Source organism: Pavona decussata, unplaced genomic scaffold (assembly GCF_977016875.1).
Source record: "Pavona decussata unplaced genomic scaffold, jaPavDecu1.1 SCAFFOLD_53, whole genome shotgun sequence".
Taxonomy (NCBI): domain Eukaryota; kingdom Metazoa; phylum Cnidaria; class Anthozoa; order Scleractinia; family Agariciidae; genus Pavona; species Pavona decussata.
The window spans coordinates 2,984,495-3,003,108 of NW_028145475.1; the positions used below are offsets into that span (position 1 = coordinate 2,984,495).

General features: G+C 37.0%; 2 protein-coding genes across 2 annotated transcripts; one reads left to right on the plus strand and one right to left on the minus strand.

Moving 5' to 3' along the window:
• The first annotated feature begins 7 nt into the window (after nucleotides 1-7).
• Nucleotides 8-7,075, plus strand: LOC146480500 (uncharacterized). The gene is made up of 3 exons (XM_085109680.1): nucleotides 8-388; nucleotides 3,108-3,375; nucleotides 4,699-7,075. The coding sequence occupies exons 1-3, from the start codon at nucleotides 136-138 to the stop codon at nucleotides 4,934-4,936; spliced, it is 759 nt and encodes a 252-aa protein (XP_084965806.1). The 5' UTR covers nucleotides 8-135; the 3' UTR covers nucleotides 4,937-7,075.
• A 3,256-nt stretch (nucleotides 7,076-10,331) lies between these two features.
• On the minus strand, nucleotides 10,332-17,523 carry LOC146480501 (uncharacterized). The gene is made up of 4 exons (XM_085109677.1): nucleotides 17,328-17,523; nucleotides 15,884-15,916; nucleotides 14,869-14,931; nucleotides 10,332-13,701 (listed from the first exon to the last, which is right to left on the minus strand). The coding sequence occupies exons 1-4, from the start codon at nucleotides 17,442-17,444 to the stop codon at nucleotides 12,079-12,081; spliced, it is 1,836 nt and encodes a 611-aa protein (XP_084965803.1). The 5' UTR covers nucleotides 17,445-17,523; the 3' UTR covers nucleotides 10,332-12,078.
• Between the last annotated feature and the right edge of the window lie 1,091 nt (nucleotides 17,524-18,614).

Here is an 18,614-nt window from a genome sequence, read left to right on the forward strand (position 1 = left end):
CCTGGGAACGGTCTTAGGAACGCTTACTCGCGTTGCCCTGGGAACGCTTACTCGTTCCCAGGATCTTTTCTGTCATTTTGAATGCGGAAAAGGTCCTGGGGATAATTCATCTGTCACCTTTTATTTGTTGGAAATATGGCGTCCTCGTCTACGTCTTCTGCGGCTACGCAAACGGAGCCTTCGAAGAGTAAACTTGTACCGGCATTAATTTCAGATCTTCTTGATCTGGCCATTTATTCTTTTAGTTGCCAGTCCGGCTTAAGATCTTATCATAAAGTGCGTGGAGATCCAGTATTGGAAGGCGTCTCAGCGATTCTTGGAAGGATGCTGTTAACCAGCAACGCTGAAACGCAGGCAGCGTTCGAAGAAATGGCTCCTACAAGGCTGGGTAATTAATTACTTATGCTGTTTATACAGAGACATTTCACTATTTACAAATGATTTGGTTGAAACCTTGGGGGCCTTGGAAGGACATTGTATACCTGCCAACTCTCACGCATTATGCGTGAGTACTGCTAGTCTCAAAGACAAAAGACATCGATCTCACGCGTTAAGGCCAATTTCTCTCGCCGGTCTCACAAATTTCATTTCAGATTCGTTATGTATTATTTTTTTTTGCTCTTTATATTAATTGCTAAAGCTTTCAAATGTCTAAAATCTGTTTGAATCAGAGGTTTTCAAAGGTCTGCGGAATAACTTCGGACATTTTCGGCAACGTTCGGAAGTCATCGAAAAATCGTCAGTAATCTTCGGAAGCGGCTTGTACATTATTCAGAAATCCCGGTCATAATGAGCAAAAATCTCACACGTTTGACAAAGAAGAAGTTGGCAGGTATAACATTGGGGCTAATGGCTTAACTAGGGAATACCCCGCCACTCCAAAAGTAATCCTGAAAAGGGTGGCTATGTGGCTACGCAGATACCACGTAGCTGCGTAGCCACGTAGCGACGTAGAAGTACATGACTGTATGACTATGCTTCGTTCTTTGTGTGAGCCACGTAGCTGAGTAGCCGCGTAGCCACGTAGCTGCGTAGCCACGTATCCACTCGTTCCAGGGTCTCTTTTGGAGTGGTGGGGTATTCCCTAGTTACTCCGGGCTAATGAACCATAAATCATGGGGAGGGGGGAGTTGGATTTTATTCTCATTTAGGGTGTTCTGGGCAAAACACCATTATATGCATCCCTCAAGGTCTCATTTAGGGTTGCATGTGAAGAAATATAAACATATATTTACATGGAATGCCCGCATGGCAGGCCATCTTTAGGTTTGGATCGGGTATCTTTTTTCTTTTCTCCGTAGTAGTCACAAATTGACACATTAATTTATGCATTAACCTATGTCCTCCCCCAGTAGGGATTTATTGCTCTTATTGTCTTCGATAGAAGCGGCCCAATCAAAATAATAATAAATAATCATTTGATTTATTCATTAAACCTACATTAAATTCTGCCCTCTCCCAAAAGGGATTCATCGTTCTAATTGTCTTAAACAAAAACGGCCCAATCAAAGTCCATTATCGGCGCGTGTATCACAAGGGAGGGGACCCACTTATCTCTACCTGTGTGACGTCGCACCAAATCATCATTTCATGTGAAAAGTTGTTTACGTTCAATGGGGGCCACATGTCTGACTTTAAGACTCTGATCTGAAGTTTTCAGGAAGGAAACAAACCTTTTTCAAGCCATAAAACAAAATAATAACTTCTAGGTAGTATTCGGCAGTTTAAACGGTGGAAATTGGGAGAGTCCAGAGCGAAGAAATTTACACTTTCACAAACAGATCGAATATTTCAAAGTGAAGGAAGCCAGACCAGTTCAGTTGCAGATTTCCGGCATGATTCCCAGTAACACAACGATAAATATCACGCAGTCTCTCCGAATAAAACCATTCAATTATTTCAATTGCCAAGGGAGGATATTTTTTAAATATCTGCGAAACATATAATGGGGGATAAGTGGGGCTAAATTAAGCATTCCGTGTATATGCCGATAAAGGACATCTTGTTAATATCTATATCTACATTTGTTTTAAGGGTAAAAAGAAAAAAGCTTCAGTCATGCCCAGAATGGTCTCCTTTTAGGGGTATACATGTAATTCAAAATTTGCAATGAACATCGCTGGCCCTTTCATGTCAGAATCCTCCCTCTCCCCTCGTAGTTGACATCCTTACTTCATAATGCGTTCCTGTTATTTGTTGAGTACTGTTCGACAAAATCAAACCATTCTTGTTGGATTTGCTATGATCTGGGAAATATTTGTGAGCTGAATCTAAATCATGCAGAAAATTAGGACACTGTCCCTTAATTATTATATTAGCCAATATTGATACCCAATCAAGCTGTCAAGAAGATTGTTTTGAGTCTTTCTAGTACAACTATATAGTGCCAACTATCTAAAAAAGGTGTCACTAAAGATAAATGAGCAGCAAAGCCAATATCAGCTCATGGGTTCTCTGTTTGAGGGAACACTTGCCTACAAAGGCTCAGAGTAGCAGTACATCTTGCAGTTGCAGAAAATATCAATGTCCACCCCATGGAAGGTCACAGGAAATTCTGTTTGGGAGGGAGGTCTCACCAAAATATTTAAAGCTAAACTATAGAAACTATGATGGGGGTTGTTGTACATGTCCATTATCCATATTGAAGTCTGCAAGGTTTCAAAACTAGTTTCTCTATTAACTGCGATTGTAGGTACAGTACAATAGTCAAGACCACCCATGATATCATGGTCATACCAAGGGTAGTCGACCATAATAGGTTCCATTATAGGTTCCAGCATTTAATGACTGCCCTGAGTATGACTCATTCAGCCACACTGTACTTTAGGCTTACTGCAGTGAGTGTTATACAGAGTACAATATCTCATGTGAAATCATTTCTAAAATGAACACTATGGTATACTGTGTTTAGTTGTGTTACAGTGTTGTGGTAGTCTAATGCCTACATTATAAGTAACTGAGCTTTTTGCTAGTGACAAGTGAAGTGTCCATAATAGAGAGCTTTCCTTATTATTGAGTGTCCATTTAGAGATCCAACTGTGAATTCAATATCTAATGACAATTTTATAACTTATACTGTTGTCAACATTTAATTAATTGGCTTGTAGGTAATTGGAGACCAGGGGAGGTACCGACAAAGGAGCTGCTGACCCTGATATCTTCCAGGATTAAAAACCACAAGAAAAAGGGGATCATCAGGGAAGGCAAGAACCCAGTGGTTCCATCTCTTTTGCTGGAGGAGAAACAATCGTACTCTGAGGAGGATGAGTGCGTCACCTACCGCTACTTTCCTACATGCTGGAGGTGCGGTCAGCGCTGTCAGTTCTGCATGAAAAGGAAAAAATTTTTTCCTAATTTTGGAAATTTCACGATGGAGTAAGTACATTTTGTTGCTTTCTTTATACTGTACACATATATGTAACTTCTTCCATTGAAGCTCACAAACCAGGACGACTTAGATGTAGTGTATTTGACACCCAGGTGTATTTTATAGTACCTTTAGATATAGATGACACAATTTCTACATTGTCTGCATATATGTCGTGAAGTACATTGTGCTTTGCTCCTAGGAAGAAAAAGGAATATGTCTGATCTGACACACCTTCTCTTAGGGAATTAACTTTTTTCTATTAAACTAAACGTGACTTAAACACGAATGGAAGGACAAAATAGTTCAGAAGGAAAGAAGTTAATGCTAACTTATGGCAATGATATCTCCTGAAGAAGGAGATTAATGTAAAAGGTAATGTAACATGGCTTTCCATGTTATGGAATATTCAAAGCATTAATAATTCATGAAGGAAATACAAAAGACTTTAATGTTTAATGAGTGTCTGTTTTGTTTTATAAAACACTCCTGCTCATTTATTAAACATTACGTAAATCTGGAAGCTTAAAAGTGATTTCATAAAAAAAATACAGGGTTTTCTAATCATGACTGTAACAAATTTTGATTTAATTTGAACGTCCAGAGTATCCCAATATATAAGTATAGCCATGAGTCGTGTTTCAAATTCAAGTCAATTCTAACGCTGGTTTGAAATAAAAAGTTTTCAAGTAAAATACTTTTAGTTTTGGTCAATTCTCTCAAACGTTTGCTTTGATTTAGTATTCACAGTGATGGAAAGAGATACTTTGTCATTATACATACATACATACATACATACATACATACATACATACATACATACATACATACATACATACATACATACATACATACATACATACATACATACATACATACATACATACATACATACATACATAATTTGAAGCTCCCTTTACAGGGCTTTGCAGCCACAATATATTAAAATTTCAAGATGAGGCGAAAGAATGAAATGTAATAACTAATGAAATTAACTACTAAGGGAAATATTGATAAATCAATATTATGCCAATCAATCACCAAATATGGAACTTTAGCCATATTGAGTGTTGAATGGATGTATAATTGAGCTGAGAACTGGAATCTTTGATGCAAAAATAAAAGCACCACTGCATGAATTCAGATTAGTATTAATCAAAATTAATAATTATGCAAAATGCTTCAGTCATTTTGACTGTAATGCTTCACAGAATTGATGTAAATTTTTTAACTTAACTTCATGGAGCAATACTGTAATTTCCTTCACAGTAAGTTATTAGGGAAAGAAACCTTTATTTTCAAATTAACAGGGAAATTTGTCTCTTGTACAGAATTGCTTCTCCCTTCCTTGACATATTGGAGGGAATTCTATCTTCTGAGGAGCAAGATGATCAAGAGGATGAGGAGGATGAGACATTGTCCTCAGATGAAGAGGGAAAAAATCATGAAAACATGATGAAATGTATATCCGGACAAGATTTTTCAGAAAGTGAAGAAGAGGAGGCAGATGACAAGGAGGATGTGGAAGACAGTGATGATGATGTGGAAGTGATATCTGGAAGTGACTGATTTGATAATTCAGTGTTTAGTAGTGACATAGTGCAAGTAATCTACCTCGATACCGATTTTCTACAAGAGATACCTTTCATGTTAAAGATAATGCTAACTGTACGTCACACCTGACATCCAGCTCAGTGTGCACTATTGAGCCATGGATGCACTGGAGGTTTGCTAAGCACTTGAGAAGCTACTGTTGCTCTCAGTTGTCACATCAAGTGACTCTCATGCTCTCCTATTGAACAAATTATTTTCTGTGTGCATTCATAACTCAATAATTGTATGCTCAGCATTTTACCATCTTTTAAGGAGGCTTGCAGCAGTTTTTCTTGACGGAAGTATCACATACTAGATAAACTTTGATATCCTTCATAATGCATCACCATTTCAACATATGATGAAAGTTAATTTACTCATAGGTTTCCAAGCAACAATTTTTACCATAGCAACAGAAGTTAAGAGCCTCTCATTTTAAACATATTTGTCGATTATCTCTAAATCTAGTCAGACGCTTTATAACGAAACTTTAGGGATTTAAACTACTCAATCTAGACAAGTTGAAGGCGAAATTATAAAAAAAAATCTGTAAGAGCATTTTCAAGTAAATAATGAATCAAATTTTTACGGGGTAATTTTTTTTATTCCCACATTTTTCACCAACATCTCTGGCAAAATAAAACTTGACACTTTGTCTTTTCTGTGAAAGGTCTTTCCTCATAGCAGAACGTTCTAAATGTACAGTGTATATTGAGCTTGCGATTTTAAAATATTTATGTTTGCAAACAGTTAAAATAAAGTGTCTGACTAGATTTCAAGATAACCGACAATTTTCAAAATGAGAGGCTATGCGCTTCCATTGCTATGGTAATATCTGTCGCTTGGAACCAATGAGAACATTATCTTTGATCGTATGTTGAAATGATGATGTAGTATGAAGGAGATCGAAGTTTATCTTGTATGCGAGATTACAATATTATTTCAATACTTCCATCCTAAGTCCAGAAAAACTGCTGTAAGCCTCCTTAAAGAGAGTTGTTGTCTATAAAAAGGTGAGGGATGTAAATAAATTAGTAAACCTAGTTCATTAATAATGAAGAAGTGTTTGCTTTTGTTAGTAGTAGAAAATAGTGGTAACCTTAGCATATTTTGCTGACATTCTCACTAAAATTATTCCTAAGAAAATACTTTTCTGACAGACTTTAACTTTGGTATGGTCGTCTTAAAAGCAGGTTAAAGTACACTGTATACCCATTTCTTTGACCATCCACATGGCTTGAAATTTGAAGGGCTACACACAATGGATTGTTTAAGGTTAACATAACATTTTTTGTATTTTGATAACACATGTGACAACATACTTCAACAAGTTCACATTACACCTGAGAGTCTGAAGCAACGGTGCTGAATTACACAAATATTCCAGCCTGTTTTAAAATGCTGAAAACAATACTCCAAAAATTATTTATTGTTTGTTCTTCATAGGGTGTAGCCCCTCAAAGCTGCCTTTTTAACACCAAAATTCCAAAGCTCATATAGAGGATTTTACATAGCTGCTTGGAGATACGAATTTGTTCTTCGAGTGTTGAACACGAGAAGAGAAGAATGTACATCTGGTTGAGGTATCTGTGGGTTGTCCTATTTAAAACAAAAATTACAAATCAACTGATAGAGAAAAAATTTGTCTTGTATAATTCCTATGCATTGAATTTTTAATTAAGCTCAAGTTCAAGTTGATACAGTTAATGGCAAATAATCATCTAAAAATAATCATAATCATATAATCATGTAAAAATGTTTTGTGCACATTAAAAAGAAAATGAAGTACAGAAAGTTAAAAAGATATCATTTAATTTTGTTTCTTAGAATATGGTGAATATTTATGAGTAGAGGCACTTGTCAGCAGTTTGGTATACAAGGTGGTAATTTATCACAAATCTGACCATTATTTTTAGGTTTCTGTTCATATTAAAACGGTAATACCAGATCCTCGTGACACTGCCCCTTTAAACATATTTATGAAACTAAAACTAACGTTCCCATTACTTATCTTAATTTATTGGCTTTCTTAGTTATTGGAGTAAATATTATCATGGAAAATTGGAACAGGTGATTTTTTAGTCATGTTTATTGTGTGCACAATAAAATACAAAAAAAAAAAAAATGTCAGATTTGTTTTACTTTGGCTGGGTTTATTTCACCTAAAGGAAAGAGTGGGAAATACCGTTATATCCTAGTTAAGCCATACACTTTGCTTCCTTCGACTTGTGATGCCTTTCACGCAAAATATTGTCTTATGAATAATAAGCCATGTTTTGAGTTAAATTCAAATCATGGCATGCGATAACTCAATCTGTGGCATCACAGTCGTCGACTATAGCCCAAGACCGTGATGCCATAGCACGTAAGGTGCATGCCATGTTTTGCGATAACTCAATCTGTGGCACCACAGTCGTGGATATTGCCCAAGACTGTGATGCCACAGATTGAGTCAACGCAAAATATGGTGATATAATAAGCCATATTTTGAGTTAAATACAAATCATGGTATATAAGGTGCATGCCATGCCATTGCTGGAGGAATACAATACGATAATTGAAGTGCTAGTGTTAAATTGGTCCATCTGATAATTACTCGGGCACACAACACTGAAAGAAAACTACTAGTGTTGTTGCTGTAGTCTTGTCGACTATGGAGAAGGTTGAGCGATACTTCAAGTTTAAAATGACACACTTTGAGGTATAAATAATCGATTCCAAGCATTCAAACTATGGCATTTTCATGAAGACATGAATTGCAATAACCCAAACTATGTCATCATCAGTAGGACACAGTTTGAGTTGAAAACAGTAACTCAAAATGTGTCATTCAGCTGCAAAGTCATAGTTTGCAGTAACGCAAAACACGTCCATGTCCAGAAACCACATTTTGCGACAACTCATACTATGGTGTTAATTCTTTACGAAAGTTGATGATTCATGCCTCACTTAATACTAATAGTGGAATGGGCTTATTATACACAGGCTAATTTTTCAAAACCACACACCATACCATGATTTGTATTAAACTCAAAATATGGCTTATTATTAACACCATATTTTGCGTTAACTCAATCTGTGGCATCACAGTCTTGGGCTAGTCCACGACTGTAATGCCACAGATTGAGTACTGTATCGCAAAACATGGCAGGCACCTCATATACCATGATTTGAATTTAACTCAAAACATGTCTTACTGGTTATGAACATATTTTGCGTTGACTCAATCTGTGGCATCACAGTCTTGGGCTATAGCTCAAGACCGTGATTCCATAGCACATAAGGTGCATGCCATGTTTTGCGATAACTCAATCTGTGGCACCACGGTCGTGGATATAGCCCAAGACTGTGATGCCACAGATTGAGTCAACGCAAAATATGGTGATATAATAATGCCATGCCATTACTGGAGGAATACAATACGATAATTGAAGTGCTAGTGTTAAATTGGTCCATCTGATAATAACTCGGGCACACAACACTGAAAGAAAACTACTAGTGTTGTTGCTGTAGTCTTGTCGACTATGGAGAAGGTTGAGCGATACTTCAAGTTTAAAATGACACACTTTGAGGTATAAATAATCGATTCCAAGCATTCAAACTATGGAATTTTCATGAAGACATGAATTGCAATAACCCAAACTATGTCATCATCAGTAGGACACAGTTTGAGTTGAAAATAGTAACTCAAAATGTGTCATTCAGCTGCAAAGTCATAGTTTGCAGTAACGCAAAACACGTCCATGTCCAGAAACCACATTTTGCGACAACTCATACTATGGTGTTAATTCTTTACGAAAGTTGATGATTCATGCCTCACTTAATACTAATAGTGGAATGGGCTTATTATACACAGGCTAATTTTTCAAAACCACACACCATACCATGATTTGTATTAAACTCAAGATATGGCTTATTATTAACATCATATTTTGCGTTAACTCAATCTGTGGCATCACAGTCTTGGGCTATAGTCCACGACTGTGATGCCATGGATTGAGTCAACGCAAAACATGGCATGCACCTCATATTCCATGATTTGAATTTAACTCAAAACGTGTCTTACTGGTCATGACCATATTTTGCGTTGACTCAATCTGTGGCATCACAGTCTTGGGCTATAGTCCACGACTGTGATGCCATAGATTGAGTCAACGCAAAACATGGCATGCACCTCATATACCATGATTTGAATTTAACTCAAAACATGTCTTACTGGTTATGACCATATTTTGCGTTGACTCAATCTGTGGCATCACAGTCTTGGGCTATAGTCCACGACTGTGATGCCATAGATTGAGTCAACGCAAAACATGGCATGCACCTCATATACCATGATTTGAATTTAACTCAAAACATGTCTTACAAGTTATGACCATGTTTTGCGTTGACTCAATCTGTGGCATCACGGTCGTGCAATGGCATCACAGTCTTGGGCATCAAGTTAGACAGCCAGATTTATAATTAGGCTGCCAGACGGATCATCGCTTTGCTATGTGAATAGCATAAATACTAGAGAGGATAATTATCCGGGCATCTGGACGAAGTTGGGGAAGCATTTTTAAGTTTGTTTTTTAACATTTGTCCATGCTGGCTTGTTTAAATAAAATTCAAGGAATATTCAAGCACCAAAAACTAAGTTTTCAAGGAGTGTTTACAGCAACTTTACTGTGTCGCATTATGTTTCGAAATGTTTTCATTGGTCAATAACAGCTTAAAAATAGCTGAATTTGACTCAAAACATGTCTTACTGGTTATGACCATATAAAATGTTTTTAAGAGACACAACTTACCACAAATGGAACGTAAATTAACTGACTTTGATATAATCCTATATTAGTCCCCATCCAAACAAAAATTCAAGGAGTTTAGATTATTTTTCAACCACTTTCAGCAGAAATTCTTCTTTTCGAGGGCTTTTAAAGGGCACTTGCAATCAAAAATTAAACTCCAGTGCTTTTCAATGACTTCAAGGGGTAGCACGGACCCTGTGATAAAGTTTCTGTGAGTAAAATGAAACCGACCATCGACCACCCCGTTTAAAATTGCGATAAATTCTATTCCTTGGGCGAAATGTTTGTCTTATTATGGTTGCACTTCAGTGCCTTCGTTATCTAGTTTCTATTACATAGGTTTAGTTTTATATTAAAAGCCACTCTTTACGAAAACAAACTGAAAATCGCATCCTTTAATTAAATTTGACATACAGTATTGCCATGATTAATGGCAAAGTTCCTTTCCTGGAAACTATCCCCGATTCTTATGGTATAGACAAACGACACACTTTGGATGTTACGCTAACTAACAACCACCGATTTCAATTGAGCAGATGCCACTACATGAATACACTCTGTTTTTTTTAATAAGAACCTTTTTAAAAAACGTTGAGGCTGAGATTAACCAAAATTTTAAGAACGTATTAAGAACGTTCCTCAGGCCGAGACTCGATTAAGAACGTTTTCATTTTGCTAATCTGTATATAAAATCAAGGCAACAAATGTAAATTAACCAAAATACTTAAGGGCATGTTTTGCATAACATTAACAATGGTGACACAATGGTGACACACATCTCGGTTTGTCATAATCAGCAGTTCTTGATACCATATCTCAGCACGTCCGCATTGATTTACTGAAATACATGTAGTGTATCCCATGTAATTTAAAAACATCGTAAGAAAGTTTTCAGTCTCAAATCACAAAAAAAAAAATATATATATATATATATAAGAACGTTCAGCCTCAGCTCCAAAATTAGCCGTTCTTATAAAAAAAAAAAAACAGAGTGTACTTATAACCAAATGACTATTGTGGAACACACTCAAAGACTAACAACAAAAAAGAATACCAAAACGTGTAAAACAAAATTGAGAGCAAAATTCGTAATAAAATTGTGTTAAAAGTTTAATTTGAATGAAAAACTCCCCAAAGATAAAAGTGATAAGGGTTTTAGTAAGGCCAAGGACACGGGGACGATAACTCGCCCATTCGAAGCTTTGTCCTAGCTACTTTTACATCCGAGCAAATCTATCACTAACTCACATTCAGAACGGAACCTAGCAAAAACAATGTTTCATTCCTTCTCCAATACCAGCGTTTTTTATAGGAACTGAATTACGTCATGAATTTGTGATTCCTCCCACTGACAAGAATTTACTACAGAAAGTTAATCATGGGAGTTTCAACAACGACGACGACAACGATATACAGCACACTCTTTATTACATTTCTTTCGAGACACTGCACGACTACGACGTGAAACGCCCTACTTTCACTATTTTGCGTGAACACAAGACAAAGACCACGATATTCTTTTTCTATGATCTATGAACTTGGAACTCAACTTTAAGAAAATTCACCAATGTTTGACAAGTTAAAAGAAGTGGAATAAAGAGCGATGAAGTTCGAAACAGCGAGAATTAAATTTAAGTGCCGTCTTCGCCACCGTTGCTGTCGTGGTTGCTTAAAAGTAACTATGAAATGATTCAACCTTGTCCCCAGCATCTTCTTGAGAGAAAACTGCAATACACTAGATCACATGACCTTATGAAATTAATACCCACTCACGAGCTTAGTGCCATTTTGAATAGTTATGTGATGATATGTCTGTTATTTTTAGGATCTTCTCTGTGCGTGACATGTCACTGTTGAAAATGGAGAAGGCCACGAGGTCAAGGTTTAAAATGGCCATAAATGTTAAGTGAAGTTGAAAGACTGTATAAGGGAAAAACCTCTGCCAGAGTTTTAGTAACTGAAACTGTCTCAAGCTAAGGTATCAAATCAACTCAAAGCTTGCAAACTGAAATGCCAAATTACACATGTGAATGACTCACTTCTAGGGTATAGCTCAAGCTTGAATTTCGTATTGTCATTTACATTACCCCAGGAATCTTTCACTCAAGAAACATATTATTATGACCATGGAATTTTTGACATGATAAATAAACAGAAACCAGTCATTCATCAAACAATGAACTAATGGCAATAAACTCGGGTCAGTCAATGGCCAAAAGAAAATCACAGAACATAGTTGTGTTGCATCAGTTATCAGCATCACATTATGACTATCAACAATCATAAATTAAATAAATAAATTAAGGTAACAGCAAGAAACAAGCTCTACTTATTCTTGGTGTTTAGGATTTTATATAACTTTCCAGGCCTCAGTTCATTATACTGTGCAAAAACAAGGTTTCCATCAAAATTGCAATTTTTAAATAAGTTATAGATAAATTTGCGTTGACTAAACATTGAAGAGTTTTTCCCAGATTTTGATTTATGGTTTCTCATCACAACTGTCCACTTATGAAGAGGGGGGCAGTTGACTGTACCAACCTCCCAAAGATCTTTAACCTGCTGTAAAGTTTCAATGTTCCTTGGTATGAACAGAGAATCAAGCCACTCAGACATACATGTAGAACCAGCTCCGTACTCTGCAAACATTGCCATTGTTGCAGGGTCAGTGACAGGTGTAGCCAAAACTGGTTGGTTCACTGTAGGAGGGATGGAGGCTGTTGTATGATGGGTTCTCGATAGAGGGATTAAGGTGGTCGTAGGGATGGCCGAAGGAGGTTGGTTGTCTGTAGATTGGATAAAGGCTGCAGGATGTCTGGACAGAGTAGGTTGATAGATGGTTGATGCAGATGAGATGAAGGCTGTTCTAGGGGTGGCAAAAGTAGGTTGGTTGATGCCAGATGGAATAAAGGTTGTTGTGGGCGGAGAAGGGGTAGGTTGGTTGCTGGAAGAAGGGAGAAAGGCTGTTGTAGGAATGGACAAAATAGGATGGTAACTTGAAGGAAGAGCAGAGAGTGTTGTAGGGATAGGCAATGTATGCCGGCTGCTTGTAGACGAAATCAAGGCTGTTGTATTGATGGACAAAGTAGGTTGGCTGCTTGTAGATTGGATGGAGGCTGACGGATGTCTTGAGAGAGCAGGTTGATTGATTGCAGATGAGATGATGGCTGAAGTTGAGATGGGCAAAGTAGATTGGCTGCTTGAAAATGACATGGTGGCTGAAGTTGAGATGGGCAAAGAAAATTGGCTGCTAGAAGATGACATGGTGGCTGAAGTTGAAATGGGCAAAGTAAATTGGCTGCTTGAAGATGACATGGTGGCTGAAGTTAAGACGGGCAAAGAAAATTGGCTGCTTGAAGATGACATGGTGGCTGAAGTTAAGACGGGCAAAAAAAATTGGCTGCTTGAAGATGACATGGTGGCTGAAGTTGAGATGGGCAAAGTCAATTGGCTGCTTGAAGATGACACGGTGGCTGAAGTTGAGAGGGGCAAAGTAAATTGGCTGCTTGAAAATGACATGGAGGTTGACGTAGGTTGACTGCTTGGAAGATGGAGGCTTGATGGCGTTGGTTGGCTGTTGGTTGGAGTGACGAAGACTGCAGGATTGCTTAAATTAGAAGAAGGGATGGTGGCAGCATCGTTTGAAACCATGGAAATAAATACAGATGACCAATAGGCCACCTGCCTTGCTGCATGAAGAGCAGGACCAACATCATTTTCTGGCTGATAATCTTCAAGTTGTTGATTGATGTTGGTCATCAGGTGTATAAGGTTGCTTGGGGGTCTTCTGTGAGGTCCTTCATGGTGGTCAAAATCTTGGTGCAAAGCAGCAGTCAATCCTTCTGCATCATTAACTATTTGGGTTGCAGAAGGAGTTGAGTGACATAAAATATTGGATATTTCATCCCGAGCCTTCAGAGCCTCTAATACTTCAGAAAGATCTGTCTCCTGAAAAACAATAATAATTATTAAAATGAATCACAATTGAACCTTGGGGCACAACAAAGTGGTCGCTTACAGGAGGTGGTCACTTACAGGAAAGATCAACAAAATAAACCTTACACCAGATTGATTGATTAATTTGAAACAAATTTATTTATTATTTTTTCACATCTATTCATTCTTCAGATGAAACTTTGTGTAAAAATTTTGGAACAGATCACGGCAACAATTCCTGTTTACCTACAGATCTAATTAGAAAAAGCAATCTTCTCTGTCTGTAAACGGTTATTATCTGTGAGCAGTCCAGGGTAGCGTCATTAAAAATTGAGCTTTTGTCACGTCTTAGTAATGATTTACTAACAATCATACGTGATTATGTTGGGTGGTTGCTTAACGGAAACAGAAAACAAAAGAATATGTGTAATTTCTGGCCTAAAAAGCGGTCGTGTTCCCTAAAGAAATTTGAGTGGTGGTCGCTTACGATAGAGCTCTTGAAACAGAATTTATCTGAAAAACAAAATGGTCATTTACGAAGTGGTCCCCTACCAGAAGTGGTCACTATGGGAGAGTTGACTGTACAGTCAAATCTCTTCTCACAAGTAGCTATCTGTTAAAGACAATTTCCCTTGTCTCAGCAGAATTCCCATACACTTGTTTGAGGAAATCTCTAATATGACTGATCAATAATATGGACACTCCTTTTTATCTCTATTTTTTCATTTGCTAAGCCCAGTGAAACAAAATGTTGAATGCTATGCTCACTCTAAAACTTTCAAACACTCGCATGGAAGCGTCATATTTCAGTCACCAACCATCCATATTTATTCTACTTCAAAGAAATGCATGCACTTGGATTGGTCATATAAAATTCATGTTAACTCCATAAATCACTCTGCTTATGTTCAGTGTATGCTTTATCATGTTACTCTGTCTACATCAAAAGAATGACCATGTACAAATCATTGGACATTTTAAAACGGAAGTGGTAAACTAATGGTCGCTGTGCATTGTTTAGTTTCAGTGTATGTAACAATGAAACATGAGAGAAGTGTTTAGAGAAGCACTCACCTGTGGTTCATGCTTCTTGATCACTTTTCTCATGTTATTTTAAATTTCCTGCATGCTTATATAACTTAACATGTACCTAGTAGTACTGTACGTATGGATACATACCTGGTTACCATCTCCATCCTCACTAGAAAGCTCTTCCCACTGGGATTCTGACTCTGAATTATCCTGCAAACAAAATCAAAACCAAAAACAGGGTAAATTTACTAAACCATATTTTGATAATAATTTTGCTGAGAGTGAGGCTTTCCATTTATTCATAACATACATGTAATGCTACATTAATGCCATTATTGAAGCCATTATGACTGGAAGCAACTCTCTGAATCTGAAGTTTTGAATATCTCATTATTTCTTTATCGCTCAAAATTACACTTTGATTAAAGAGGAAGATGAACAACCATCAAAAAGCTATAGGGATATGACAATTTTTTGGCCATTAGCTTGCCACTCTGTGGTTTAAACTTGCATTTGAAAAACATTGGAAATGACAAATTTCACCATTCACTCAAAGGGTTAATGACCATGTTTTTTCAAGTCATACCATGACAAAATATGACTTGGGTTTATTATAGGCTCTTAGTAAAGAATATTTAGGAAACAGAAGATCGATTCTCTCCACTTTTAAACCATTTAGTGACTATAATTTATGGCATACTCAGAAAACCATGTCTTGCTGCACACTGTATGTAAAGTGCCTATACAATGTACTAAGTACACAAAATTAAAACCCAGCACACCAACAACATATACCAGAGAAACTTAAGAAACGGTGGCAAATACTCTCTTACAAACCTTTGGAAACTAGTAGCTACATATTAATTAACCACGTCATGTCATCTGCATGTATATGGACAACTACAACAACAACAATCTTTGTTTGTACTCCTTTTTTGCATTGCCTGTTTTATAAAACATATGAAATTAATTAAAATTAGAATACTGGCTGTATGGAATTACAATAGGGGCTAGCAGAGCCAGGCAGTTGTACATTTTATGCTTTTATGATGTTCACTTCTGTCGAATTGCCTCATTATAACACTTCACAATTTTCTATTTACCTTAGCAGTCACGAAGTTAAATTTGAAAAAAATTCGCAAAGTTTATCTTTACACATTACCTCTTCATCCGACTCTGACTCTCCAGATGAATCCTAAACAATATAACAAACAAAAGATGAGTGCTTGTAACTGACAAGAGGGGTCCTCTACAACATTGTCTACAGCAACCATGTTTACAGACTGTTAACCAACTTCCTCACTTTAGATACACTTACTTTTACAATAGCATAATGAATAACACTGGCAGAAAGAAACCTTTGGAGGTGTCAGGGTAATAGTTTTCCTCATAGCTTTAAACAGCCAAATTATACAACCGTTGCACTGAACATTTTAATTGATGTTGTAAATACTGTAATGTGTGAAACATATGCTGTTTAATCCCAGTCAAATTTCAAGCTTTTGTTTGCAACACTAACGCTTTGAATTAATTTACAAATTGATATTCAACTTCTGTAAATTCAAAATTGCACATTCACATCCATATTTCAGTTTCAATATGCTTTGTTTACATGCAATATTTTTGCATAAGTGTTGTTGTGTATAGTGATATTCTATTAATACAAATTAATTTCTATCCATCCACTACATCAACTGTGGACCGCAGTGGCAGTTATTTGTGACTCTTTAACAATATGTCACAATCCTTGACTACAGGACTCTGGACTGTGGTAGCAGTTGTGTGTAAGGCCATCCCCTTTTTCGTTTTTCGCTTAGCCTCAAATGTATTTCCTGATATATTTAGGTTGGTTGGTCGGATTTAAAACGAAAAACAAAACAAAAAAAAATCAAGAAGTCTTTGAAAAGGAGGCTGTGACTGTGGAGCCTGTAAACAACAAAACATGAACCCTGAAAATCAATATGGCAGAAAAGTTGGTTGATGTTATGGTAAATCTAAGACAACCTGGGAAACACTCCAACTCAATTCATTTGATATTTATTTATATATTTAAGCATTTTTCATATTCATGCACCGCAGTAACGGTGCTTGCCAGTGGCCGGGTATTCTTAGCTTTTTCTCTCCTTCTTTGAAAGGAAATTTGATCTTTAAGATGGTGAAATGCGTATGGAGGCAGCAAGAGAAAAAAAAGTTTGGTTCTGACAGGCTATTGTGTTTTGCCTCGTTATTCAAAGCGTTCATTCAAAGGGCCCATCTAAGGTATTAGTTATCCCACAGAGTTACACGATAAAATATTCCTTCGCCTCAAAAACGTTACGACGCTAATCAAAAGTGAGATGTAGATGTGATGAACAACCATTTACACGATAAAATATTCAAAGCGTTCATTCAAAGGGCTCATCTTATTCTAAGGTATTAGTAATCCCACAGAGTTACACGATAAAATATTCCTTCGCTGTATAAACGTTCCATGGATTATGTTGTGTGACGGTAATCAAAGTGAATTCTAGAGACAGAGATCTAGATGTGATGAGCAACCATTGTGTGATTGTGAGGGATGGTAATGTAAAACTAAGTGTGGACAAAATTCTAGAACGATTACTTACTACTGAAGCGTTGCTAGTGGTCGCAACAGATTCCAATGGGATGGAAACAGCCAAAGATGAGTTAGAACTACTACTAGCCGCAGAAACGGAAGGCTCAATTTCCTCGCTATCCGCCATTGTCAACAACGTGGACAACCGACTGCCTAGGTAACCACGTCTTTACGTTTGCAGGAAAATGTGACGTCGATGTAGGAATTTGTAGATTCAACACCATATATGGCGCCAGGAAAAAATTAATAATTTTGTTACGCTTTTCGTGGTAGGTCCGATAAGAATTATTATGCCGAGAATTCATTTGTGAGTGGCACATGTGTTGTTTTGAAATTTTACGAACTAAAATCTCACACTTGCTTCTGGGGAAAATCTATCAACTTTGAAAAAATTTTTGAGCGAATAATAAAATAGGGTATTAAATAGGGTATGAAGATTTGATAGATGTTCATAAAATTTGGCAAAAAGATTCTAGACGAAATAAACGGTGTCAGGGAATTTTGAAGTTCAAAATAATTTTTAGCATGGCGACCAAAAGTATCGAAAAGGCCTAACACTGTTTTGTTAATCGGATGTCTTATAAACATAAACACTGTACTGTGCAGCTATTTTACTCTTGCCGGGAGTTCGATACCAGATAAATGCAACCCGACAGGCCTCGATCGTTTGGGAGTTTGCAGATCCTGCGTGCGATTTTTTTTCCTGAAGGACTCCAGCGAACTGATATGAAGTAGGTTAGTATCACATTTATTCCATTGTGTATATGCCGCTCATTGACATTCAAATCCTAGCAGTATGCAGGATGTTTGTCGCATGAAACTAGGTTCATGGCCTTAGCTCCCACGTAACCTGCGATCATGCCCTCCCTCCCTACATCTCCTTCCCTCAAAAAAAAAAGTAATAATAATAAAATAAATAAAGAAATAAAAACCGCCTGATTGCAGGTTAGCCCCCACGAGTCTTCTTTAGGCACTGAGAGGCAGCCAAAGCTCAAGCTGTGCTGTGCTTTGAATCATGCAAAAATATTCAAAAAACGTGAATAGCAGTGAAATAGACCCGAACAAACAAAATAAAACTCTTGTTCGGAGAAATAACGACTGAAACTTGACAAAGCTTCAGCCTTCTTATCTAACACCGGTTTCGCTTCTTGAGCCTAAAACTCCAGAGATATTATTAAACAATGCAGAAATAAACAAAATCACCCCATAAAAATTGATTTATTTTTTACTTTAAAACCCTCTTACAGATTTTTTTTTCTTATTTCGCCTGCAAGTCATCTAGATTGAGTAGTTTTAA

What these genes read in the sequence shown, in the direction of transcription:
- LOC146480500 (XM_085109680.1), top strand. Translation starts at nt 136, where the DNA reads ATGGCGTCCTCGTCTACGTCTTCTGCGGCTACGCAAACGGAGCCTTCG. An exon ending in AATGGCTCCTACAAGGCTGG is followed by an intron (nt 389 to 3,107) that starts GTAATTAATTAC and finishes ATTGGCTTGTAG; the next exon opens with GTAATTGGAGACCAGGGGAG. An exon ending in TTTGGAAATTTCACGATGGA is followed by an intron (nt 3,376 to 4,698) that starts GTAAGTACATTT and finishes TCTCTTGTACAG; the next exon opens with AATTGCTTCTCCCTTCCTTG.
- LOC146480501 (XM_085109677.1), bottom strand. Translation starts at nt 17,444, where the DNA reads ATGGCGGATAGCGAGGAAATTGAGCCTTCCGTTTCTGCGGCTAGTAGT. An exon ending in AGTCAGAGTCGGATGAAGAG is followed by an intron (nt 14,932 to 15,883) that starts GTAATGTGTAAA and finishes TTTTGTTTGCAG; the next exon opens with GATAATTCAGAGTCAGAATC. An exon ending in AGGATGGAGATGGTAACCAG is followed by an intron (nt 13,702 to 14,868) that starts GTATGTATCCAT and finishes ATTGTTTTTCAG; the next exon opens with GAGACAGATCTTTCTGAAGT.